A 10,638-nucleotide genomic window follows, 5' to 3' on the forward strand; every position below is an offset into this window, starting at 1 on the left:
AAAGTAGAGTAAATATCCATTTTAAAACTTAAAAAATTGCGTCCATCTATTTCCCCATTATCTTAGTGTTTTTTAATTATTTATCCACATAAATTTTGGAAACTAAAAAGAAATAAAGACGGGGTCAAGCCCGTAAGTAGTTTGGTCACTAGATCACCATGATTCCATAGCAAGATATGTATATGAATAACAAAACAGGCCAAACAGTGGATGAAAATGTTAACGTAAATTCAAGTGTTGGTTGAAGAGAACTTAACCCTTCAACCGAACTAGCATTTTGGAATTTCATACCAATGAAGAACACGGGTCACTCATGGTTTCAACAGTAAACAGATGGTTAAAATATGCCAAACAAAGAATAAAGTCATACAAGTAGCGTGTTATACTACAAGGTGAATGGAGTGTACATCCCAACAAAAGAATACCAATCCACCGCATCCATTATGGTCTTCAATTTAGTTTTTCAGTGGTCTATCAAGGCCGTTTCGGTCTCCGACAGGGGAGCTGCAATGCAACAACAAATTCCTATCTCAATAACCAACATACGAGAGGTCAAGTACATGTTGCATGAAGGAGGGGCAAGTACATGTTCGTCCCTTTACCCAAACAACCAAACAAAATCAAAATATATCCTTATTAAAAAAGAAGTGTATGCTGAAAATATATATATATATATATATATATATATATATAGGCAAATGTAATTTCTTCTGTAAAAGATGGAGCATAGAAAACCTTTTTTTATGGAGGAAGAATAACGAAACAAAAAAATGTCCTTAAAAATCACTCCTCCCTCAACCCCCAAAGTTTACTTCCTGTTCTGTATTTCAGAGTAGCAGAGCATTTTTAAAAAATCAGATGCTAAGAACCAAAACAGTGCGTGAAAAATTCAACATACCCAGAAGGTCTTCAAATGAATCTGTCAAAAGTGATGAATCCATTAAGAGTGGTGGTGAGAAGACTTGATCCTGTGTATCCTCAAAGTCAAAAATTGACCGCTGAGCATCAGATGTTGCATTTGACCCAGTATACGAGAGAAACCCATTTACATTGTCATAATCGGAGAGCCTCTCCAAATCATTCAACATATCTGGAAGTTCATCAAACTTGGTCACCCCATGCCCACCGGATGAATGACTCTCAAGCAAGGAATCATCCATTTGTGATACAAATAATCTTTTGCTCCTCAATGAAGCTCCCCTTTTTTCGGCATCTAAATGAGAAAAGTTGGTTTCTGAAAGGGGTACAAAGAAGTGCTCAGAACTTCCATCAGATTGACTATCCCGTGATGAATCTGAATTACATGACCGCAACGACAGCGCTGCTTCCCTTACCGACCTCTTCAAATTCTGGACATACAAACTGTCACTATCTACAAAACAAAGCCATTATCAGCCACTTTGTCTAACAGAACGATGAAATACCCTTGAAAAGAATATCATAAGCTTCAATAAAAATTTAAGCTCTTAACATAGCTCAAGCAAGAGTTCTTTAAGGATAAGCATGGACGGTGCACAAACTCACTTTCCTTTGTGCTGAAGCTTAATTGAATTACAAAGAATGGGAATCATGGAGCCAAGGGTTGAATTCTGAACCACTTGGTCATAGAGGCTTTTGATACGATGCCAAGCACCAACTCTCCTAAAAGCATAAATTGGGTGGAGGCTCAAGGATGTTTTATGACAAAACATTTAGACAAAACTCTTGGGACGACGAAGCATACCTTCAGCTGAACTCGCTACTTCATTATTTGAAGGAGGATCCAGAGATTTGCTGTCAGAGAGGTTCTCAGTCTGGCTGGTTTGAGGGGCAATACTCTGGCGCCTTTGGACATTTCCAGCTTTTCCAGAAGATGGGGTCAAGCTAAACAATTGAGGAAGCTTTAAAGTGGGAGGACTAATAGAAACCTTGTCAAGCTGAATATTAGATAATCTTGAAGTCACCTCACTAACATCATCAGTGCTATTGTCCTAAACAATGTAAAGTGATACGGAAACAATAGGGGCAAAATCAGACACGGTATTGTGAAGGGACTAAACCAACAATCACATTATACTAAAATAGAAGAATACCATCCTCCCACTACTCTGTGACTGGATAGGTGACGTTGACCGACCATTGTGTCTGCTCATTGGAGGTAGATTTGCGGCTATACAGTTAACCTTTTCTGTACACTCTGATATGGACCTCTGTATGGTTGGAGCAACGTCCTTGAGTTGGTTAATAAGGACCTGCAAATTAAACATGCAACTGTGTGAAATTCCTAGAAGAATCTTTCTTGTATAGGAACAACATTTAAGGATCAACTCTACACAACATACTCAACTCCTGCAAAAAAGATGACAAGATAGAGCAAAGTAGGCTTAAAATATACATCAATGTTTAAGTGTAAAACCAGCAGCTAACTAAAAGGGAATGCAATGCCTCCATGACCAGCGCCATATGCTGAATAATAAAGCTAACTTATTTTACTCATCTATTTGCATCAATACATTGGCCACAGACACAGCAATAATTATGAACAAGAAAGCAAACAAGGAAAATAAAGTTCTGTTTTCATCTTAAAGATACAGTTCACCAACTAAAAAAAATGTAAGAATTTAATATAAATCTAATCCCTCTTACATAAAGGGCATGCTAAAAACATCTGATTAAAACTTTTTGTCCACTTTTATAAACAATACATTCACAAGCAAAGTAAATTTTCCGTCCACCAAATAAAAAATGTAAGAATTTATATATAAATCTAATCCGTCGTACACAAAGGGCATGCTAAAAAGATCTCAACAAAACTTTTTGTCCACTTTTGTAAGCAGTACATTCCTAAGTAAAGTAAATTTTCCGGTAAATAAATATAACTTAATGCACAATAAAAGTCCCGAAAAGGAAAATTAACTAAGTAGTAAAAAATATCAAGGACAAGGACATCATTTCTCTTTCTACATATAAACATCAAATTGGTATAAACTGCATTAGAAAGAAATCCAACCTTGGTAGAATCTAGCTTAAATTAAAACATGGTTCAATGCATTACCTGGAAACTAGCTAAATGTTGCTGATGCTCTGCAAGGGTTGCTGCTAAAGACTCAGCATGGCCACTTGAACCCTCTTCCTGTCCACTGCGCAATATATCTGGACCCTCTCCATCATTTGCTTTTGCCTACAGATCATGGTATGGTTTAGATGTTTCTCTAAGCAATAAATAAGATAACCAAATATGACATGAATCAACTTACTACTTGTCAATATTTTTATCAACTGAATAATAAAGAAAATAATTATGGTCGAGAGAAAGGAGAATTAGAATTAATTAATGCACAATAAATAATAATCACCAAGTATTTGGAGCAAAAAAGCCTGATTATCTTAATTTTCAAAGTCTGGACTGTAAAAGCAAAAACTATATTATTGCACACTAAAATGGTTCGGGACAACTTACTCACTAACAAAACGGCAATGTTAAGAAAAGAACCTTTATCTTGATTAAAGAGTACAATATTTTTCCTAAGGTATTATTATGTGTTATAATTATAATTATAGAAATAAGCGAGATATATTTCATAATCATGCACAATTAGGACATTCTCACTAGACAAAAATGCAGAAGACCATGCCAAGTTTAAATATTTGTCAAGTATGATTTGTGAGCGTTGTCAATTAGATAAACATATTTGTCGGTCTTTTTCTAATAGTTTTAGTAAACAAGTTTTGTCTTTTCTTTAGTTCACTTTGATATTTATGATATTTCTCCTATAGTTACTCCTTTTGGTTTTTTAAATATTTTGTTACATCCACATATGATTATTCTAGATATACCTAGATTTGGTTAATGAAAAGTCTATCATATGTGTTTTCTATTTTTTAAATTTATCTAATGATGTTAAAACACAATTTGGTAGATCCATACATGTTTTTCGAAATGACAAAACCTGTGAATATTTATCTAACCAATTTGTGTAGTTCATGGTATCCGATGGTATTCTTCATTAAACTTTGCCTTCATACTCCTCAATTAAATGGAGCAGTGGAACATAAAAATAGATATCTCTTCTCAACCTGTAGTTATAACTTTTTCCTTTGTTGTTCAAATGTCTTCGTGGGTATCATCAATCTCAAAGAGTATCAATGTTTTTTCTCCTGATTTTAATCAATATTGCATTTGTTGAAGTCTCTTTTCTAGGGTACCACATATTTGTACCAGGTTGAGATAAAATTTCTCCTCAATCGTTCATGTATGCCTTCTTGGATATCATCATTCTCAAAAGGGCTATCAATATTTTTCTCCTAATCTTAATCATTATTTGTTTGTTGATGTCACTTTGAGTCCCATATTACATGCTCGATCCTTCCTATCAAAACATTTGCAGTCATTTTCCCACCTCTATGAATCTTATTCCATCACTAACAAATGATTTTGCCATGCCTCAAGATGCTTCCCAGCACCTCTTTAGGTGTATATCAACGTCATCCATGGCCCATTGACATTCTTGTTCAAGACCCATATTCAACAAATAATGATATAGTGAAGGTCTTCTCATAATGCTTGTTCCTACCATGCCACTATCTCCCACTCCGAATCTAGTCATCTCCTCTGAAAAATGATTAGCCTATTGCTATTCAAAAGGATATATGTTATACTTGCACCCCTTTCACCTACTATACTAACTTAAGTTATCATAATTTTGCCCTATACACTTTACTTGTTTGTCTTCATTATCTTTTATTCCTATTTCTAAATCTCTAGGTAAAGTTTTATCTCACCCAGAGCACTGATAAATAATGATTGATGTGTGTCCTTCAATGTAGTGGTACTAAGGTGTTAGTTCCCCTTGCAGCTAACAAATTAGCCGTTAGATGTGATGCTTTTAAAATTTTTAAAAATGGACTTGATGGAAAAACTAATTGTTAAAGCTCACCTGGTTGCCAAACGATACACACAAATTTACGGCCAAGATTACGTTCACACTTCCTCATGTAACTAGAATGACATTTATCCAACTTCTCTTCTTCACTATAGCCATTTTAAATTGCACTATATTAGCTTGACATGAAGAATGTGTTTCTACATGATCTTGACAAAGAAGTCTAAAAGGAGCAAACTCCTCAATTTTGTTGTTAAGGGGGAGTCATTTGTTATAGTATGTTGTCTTCACATGTCCTTGTATCGCCTTAAGAAATCACCCTGTGCATTTTTGAACTATGATCCATGAGTTTGGGATGATGTCATGTGATGTTGGTCAGCTTTTGTTTCAGCATCATTCTCTCCAAGTATCAGTGTTATTCATATCGAATAACGGAAAATATCAAAGACTCAAAAAATCTTTTATAAAGTTATAACAGAAACCATAACAAATTATGGTGGAAACATTGTGGTCAAAAGAAATATAATGTACACATTTAAAAAAACAAAAAAACAAATAAAATTGTAATGCAAAATAGGTATATTATGTGGGATGTTCTTGATTCTAGTGTTAATCAATTTAATTTATTAATATTTTCACAGTAATCAGTCACCGAGACAGAATCATAATTGGAACCAAAGACTCTACTTTCCAACTCATACTAGGTACAAATATCTTGCTTCAGAGAGCATGTATGATGAAGATTGTTCCATAGTTGCCTAGTGGTGGAAAAGGGCCCATAGTTCCAGATATCATGGTACCCCATAACCATGTCATAATGAGAGAGTCTTCATCTTTCCATGACTCAAACTGAAGATCCAATTCATTCGGAGCATTCCCTTCAATATGATTCAACCTCTTTTTACCCTTCAATTTCCTACGAATAAATTGTGCCAGCACAAGATAATTTTGACCATTGAGCCAAATAGCTATTAGTAGCACAAGAAGATCATTAGACGTCAGGGGTAGTAAAGGGGTGGACCTGGCTACTAGCTACTCACGGAAATTTTTTCTCCAACCATCATCAAATACACACTCATGAAAGAGCACATGGAAGGTTGGGTTTGCCTAGGGTTAAACCTCAACACTCGTGCCTACCTTGAAACAGAGAGGAGAGGTCAACAAGTCCAGGGGTGGTAGTCTCGTCAAGTTCCAACTTTGGTAGGGCAACCCGTGGCTTACAAATGCTAAAAATGCTGACACACAATGGCACATATGACCGCAATTTAGGGCTCAGGTCTTTCAAGGATACATCAATTAAGGGCCATCGATTCACCTAGTATGGATGCTGGGAAAAAAATCCAGCAATGAATAGTGACGGAATGAAAAGAAGGGGTCAAAATGAAGACTGTTGAAAAATGAGAAAAGTGAAAAATCAAAGCTCCCAAGATTGGGAACTCTAATGCCGACTTGAAAAGGAGAGGAATAATCTCAATATGTTGTGATAATAATCTCAATGTACAAGGTTCCTATTTATATCGCTATGACAATAAATTCATTCCCTGAATTAGGGATTCGATCTCCAGAATCATGGATTCAATCTTTCATGATTATCTAATATACTAATTAACAATAATAGGGAATAGATAAGGAAACAAAAAAAAAAATTGTAATATTTAACATCAATAAACTTCCTATCTTTCAATGTTGGAATCTCAATGTAATATTTTTTACAGGGTTTTGTGCTCAAAAGGTTTAAATTTACTAATGATTCCCTATTTATAAAAGTTGTTCATTAAACTATTTTTTACCCATATCACTAATAAGCATATAAGTGTCTCTTATTACACATACAGCTATAATAGCCAAAATTTGACCAGGTACTTCAAACTTGACATTTAAACCTCACCTCGTTTTCTCCAAATGGATCAAAAAATGAAGATACAAAAGAAGAGGACAAAAGAGATAAAAAACATTGTCATCCACCATGTTAGAATGACACCCAAAGCAGTAAAGAGGAACCCAGATTCCCTGCCTCAAAGCATGCAAGACATGGGTTCTTCAGGCTAACCAGTAGATGACTCTCGCAGCCAGCAATTTTAGTAAAGAACATTTGTTCATTTTATTTTACCCCTTATTTTCTCGCATTCATTCAACAGCTTCAGATTTTAAGGATCATCTAGGTGTCATCTGAGTGAAAATAATACACTTGGAGAGTGAACTTTGACAGTCTAGCTGAATGTCAAGTCAAACCCAAGGTCGAAGCTATCCTATCAAGCTTGAAAGAAAGGAATTATAAGAGCATACCAGATGAAGAGATTGTTTGTGGATACGCTGCAAGGCATGGGTCCATCGCCGTATAACCTCTGCCACATCAACAGTTTGGTGGACTCTTCCAGTTCTGTCATCCACAATCGTTAATGTCTCATTGCTAAAATGTGATCCATCACTTTCTTCTTTGTTATCAATAGCAGACAAATCCCCAGGCTGACCAGATAATACATCTGAATATGGAGCTTGAGAACTCTGATCCATTGCTGCAAGCAAAGATGATCCAGAAATTCGATACCTGAAATTTTTGCATCAAAAAGTAAGCTGGTAATTTGGAATACATGTATAGAAAGGCAAGGAAGGCTACATCACAACATTACCTGTGTTCTCGATGAGCAATCAGGTCCTCAATAGGACCAGATGCAAGGACTTCATGTTGACCTGTATCAAAAGCTCAATATCATCATAAGCTATTCTCTTTTATAAAACAGTCAAAAAATGATATAAAAAAGAGGATTCTAGGTCATGGAGAGACAAAGTATGGAATCTTAATATCATAATTGAAAGGATACCAATACCAATTGTTTATCATCAACACTCATCATGGAAAATGTAATGGGGATATCAGAAATGATAAAGTAAAAATAAAAACTTCAAATATTTACGATTTTGTATAGCTAAACCACAAAAATGGCAGAATCACGTTAGAATACACTCAGAAGAGCAAAAACTTACTATTACTTGATTCATAAATACGAAATACAATTGTAAAGATATAATATCAGAAATCAAACTCACTAGAATAACATGATCCATTAGACATGGAAAGTGCAAGAGCAGTATTAATAATTGCACTTACTTTTACGGGCTAATAAAGACTCCCATAATCGAGTGGCCTTAGAAACTAAATGGGAATTCTGACTTGAACTGGAGACAAGATCGTCCCAGAGCTCTCCTTCCAACTTCACTTTATTCCTCAAGTCATGGAGTTTTTCCAATTCTTGTTGCAAATAAGCCTGAATTCAGATTTTATATTGTAATTGCATAAGTAACAAATACATAAGGAATATTCCTGACGGGAAAGAGGATATGAACTATATACGCATACACAATACATAACTATGCAAGACGGATTTGGTACAAAGCATTTAGTAATCGGTATACCTCTTCAGCACATAAACCTCGAAATTCGGCTGTCATTTCATGAGCCAAGTTTGACCACATAGCCTGACGTTGTACAGCCATCTCTGCGTTCTTAAGAAACTTTCTTCTTTCAAGGGCTATTCTTGCCTGTTTAAGACCAAAGACTCAATTGAGTAACTTAAAGACCAAGAAAATCAACATAGAATTAAAACTCTTCTTTCCCATTTTCATCAGTATTTGCATATGAAAATAAGTCATAGGAAACACACAAAGACAACATATTATTGATACTTTGTACGACTTCAATCTAGAAAAACGAATTAACGTATTATTGATACTTTGTATGACTTCAATTTAGAAAAACAATTACACAAAAAGGACAAAAAAATCTTCAAAACAGTCAGAATGACCCTTTGGCATTATATAGAAAACATGCCAAACTAATCATATAATGGCATCAATTACAACAACACATGCACAGATTCCACATAACAATAGTCACTTCATTCTTAACATTTTTAAGAAATACCACCATTACCTTTGTAACTGGAAGTAGAGTAGCTGCATGTGAGAAGGCTACATCAGTCAATGGTGCGGGCAATGGATTAGAAGATATGTCAGCAGTAAATGTCCTTCGATGAACCTCTCGTAAAGCATGCAAAGAAAGTTGCCATAGAAGCTCAACAAACCTACATCAGAATGTAGACTTAAATAACTTTAGAACTGTCATTAACAAAATCCAAACAATGAACTTCAATTACCAACTTACCATATGCGACTACTATTACAACATAGCAAAAGCTTTAACTTACAAGGTTGGCTCCGACAGAATAAACCAAGTCTTTAAGATCAGTCCGTTTTAATTCAATTAATTTTTCTTGATCTCTCTTTACCTGTCTTCCACCATATCAGTTATTCGTATTATGGCTTTATATTAGTCTTCTCCTCATATGACCAAACAATTTTAGGCCATATTCTATTTGTACCATCTCAAATGCATTAACTACCAATCCTGTCTTGCATGTTCACTAATCTACAACACTTAGCTTATGCTCGTTTTAGGTCTTTACCGACCAGCATTCAGTATCATAAACCAAGGATTTTACCGTTAATAGTACAGTAAGTATTATCTAGGGCAAAGGTCTCGTACACTCTATACCTCTAGCTACTTTGTTCAGTTCAGCAATTCTTCAAATAATTCTTAAACTGTTAGCAGATTACAAATTGTCCAAGATTTCACTGATTACATCGATATCTATCCATCAACAATGCACCAAATTGCTAAAAAGACAAGACCCTTAAATCAAACTCATTTTACCCCTACTCAGAGGGATCAAGACAGCCAACTACACGCAAATACAAATCAGCATAGCATCACGCAACCAATCACAAGCAAACACACTAACCTAGGTCCACAGCACGTAGCAAGTGAAGAAACCCTCGAATTACTCCTCGGTAACGCTCCCTGCGACTCAAGCTCGCTGATAATCCCTTGCACAACCTGTTCCATCGCCATCCAAACACATTCACTCAAATTACATAAAAAATAGAAAAAAAACAAAAAAAAAAAAACAAAATCGATATACCTTGCGAAAATCACGCGACTGCGCGGAATCGAAAATCGGCCAGACCTTGTCGAAATCCTGGGAGATCGAGAAAACGCGGGTTAGAGTTAGAGCGAGAGATCATATAGGAAACGACACTAGTAGCGAAAGTGGATTGAGACATACTTTGGCGGATTGAATTGGACCTCTGAGAGATGAAAGGATGAAGTAGAGAAGCTGTTCCCCCAATTTAGGGTTGGAGTGACGGAAATGCCCGACCCGAGGAGTCGCGTTGGATGCTCCGACTCCGATAATCGCCGGATCCAGTCCCAACAACAAGCAATTCGTGTACATTGCACTCTCCAGCTCTATCTCTCTCTCCTTCTCTCTGTCCATCGTCATCACCTTCTCTCACACACACTCTCTCTCTTTATCTCTCTCTCTATTTATATTCTTCTTCTTCTTCTTCGGTGTTCTCTGTGTGTGTTTCGGTTGCTTCGTTTTCTTCCTCCGATCCTGGTCTATCGTGATGTGTAATTGTGTTTTCGATTTTTGATTTTTGTTGTTTTATATTTTCAGGGTTGAGGTCCCTGGTAACGTGCGAAATTGCGGAGCAGTACCGTAATTTGAAAAGCAGGGCTGGGTTTGGAATTTCGGGAAGTTTGGGTTTTGTAAATTGGTTGCTATTACACCGCTTTGGGAAATGAGATACGACGTCGTTCGATGCCGGCCCAATTCTATCGTTGCACGTCTTGTCGTTTCGGGTTACGTGAGGTGGAGTGTTTCGTCGTGCTTGGAACGCTCAGACTAGTTCTTCGAATTTGAATACAGAAAAATAA

The 10,638-nt window shown here is 36.0% G+C and overlaps 1 protein-coding gene across 1 annotated transcript; it reads right to left on the minus strand.

The window, feature by feature from the left end:
* Positions 1-207: 207 nt before the first annotated feature.
* On the minus strand, positions 208-10,432 carry LOC114182260 (AUGMIN subunit 6). The gene is made up of 13 exons (XM_028069088.1): positions 9,986-10,432; positions 9,842-9,898; positions 9,662-9,756; positions 8,794-8,944; positions 8,277-8,402; positions 7,972-8,128; positions 7,493-7,553; positions 7,149-7,410; positions 3,035-3,160; positions 2,073-2,231; positions 1,724-1,970; positions 899-1,372; positions 208-504 (listed from the first exon to the last, which is right to left on the minus strand). The coding sequence occupies exons 1-13, from the start codon at positions 10,199-10,201 to the stop codon at positions 464-466; spliced, it is 2,172 nt and encodes a 723-aa protein (XP_027924889.1). The 5' UTR covers positions 10,202-10,432; the 3' UTR covers positions 208-463.
* Positions 10,433-10,638: the final 206 nt, after the last annotated feature.

The sequence above is a fragment of the Vigna unguiculata genome, chromosome 4 (genome assembly GCF_004118075.2).
Source record: "Vigna unguiculata cultivar IT97K-499-35 chromosome 4, ASM411807v1, whole genome shotgun sequence".
In the NCBI taxonomy this organism is placed as follows: domain Eukaryota; kingdom Viridiplantae; phylum Streptophyta; class Magnoliopsida; order Fabales; family Fabaceae; genus Vigna; species Vigna unguiculata.

Bases quoted from the DNA above. Each gene is read 5' to 3' on its own strand.
- LOC114182260 (XM_028069088.1), bottom strand. From the start codon at position 10,201: ATGACGATGGACAGAGAGAAGGAGAGAGAGATAGAGCTGGAGAGTGCA. The intron at 9,757-9,841 runs GTATATCGATTT...GCGATGGAACAG, and splicing joins AGTCGCGTGATTTTCGCAAG to GTTGTGCAAGGGATTATCAG. The intron at 8,945-9,661 runs GTTAGTGTGTTT...ATTCTGATGTAG, and splicing joins GCTACGTGCTGTGGACCTAG to GTTTGTTGAGCTTCTATGGC.